At 59.9% G+C, this 491-nt stretch overlaps 1 protein-coding gene across 1 annotated transcript in view; it reads right to left on the minus strand.

Moving 5' to 3' along the window:
- Positions 1-264, minus strand: part of LOC103809714 (ataxin-7-like protein 3) — a gene marked incomplete at both ends in the record, with an annotated part of 1,199 nt that extends 935 nt beyond the window's left edge. Inside the window, 2 exons of the mRNA XM_009082574.1 lie at positions 20-91; positions 221-264. Of these exons, the coding sequence (XP_009080822.1) occupies positions 20-91; positions 221-264 (116 nt within the window). The remainder of the gene's footprint in view (positions 1-19; positions 92-220) is intronic.
- Between the last annotated feature and the right edge of the window lie 227 nt (positions 265-491).

Below are 491 nucleotides of genomic sequence, written 5' to 3' on the forward strand. Positions count from 1 at the left end.
CGTGTCAGTGCTCACTTACGCGGAAGGACCGAGGAGGTAGACCCTGACTGCTCTGCGCTGCTCATCTGTGTGCTGGGGACACCGCAGGGACCTAGGGGACAAGGTATGGAGCTCAGCCAGGTGTTTCTCCCTATTCCACGAGGATCCAAACACATTTGGGACCCCCACGAAGTTCCCCCACAGCTCTACACCGAGCAGGGCTGGCCTGGGATGCACTTACCTGGTGCACATCTTCTTGGTGTGCTCGGAGATCACCCCACATTGCTGGGGAAGGAAGGGACAGGTGAGTGAGGGGAGGGACAGCCATGCAGCTCCCAGTTTGTGCTCCACCATCACAACTCTGGGCACCCCAATCCTGGGGACCCCCAATCCCCCAGTCCTGTCTTGTCCTCCCAGACAGAGCAGCCACCACATCCCCCAGGATCAGGACTTGCTGCACATCCTCATTCCCAGCCTGGAAACCAGCCCCAGCAGGATGGAGCTGAACTGGG

This window comes from Acanthisitta chloris, unplaced genomic scaffold (genome assembly GCF_000695815.1).
Source record: "Acanthisitta chloris isolate BGI_N310 unplaced genomic scaffold, ASM69581v1 scaffold34810, whole genome shotgun sequence".
In the NCBI taxonomy this organism is placed as follows: Eukaryota; Metazoa; Chordata; class Aves; order Passeriformes; family Acanthisittidae; genus Acanthisitta; species Acanthisitta chloris.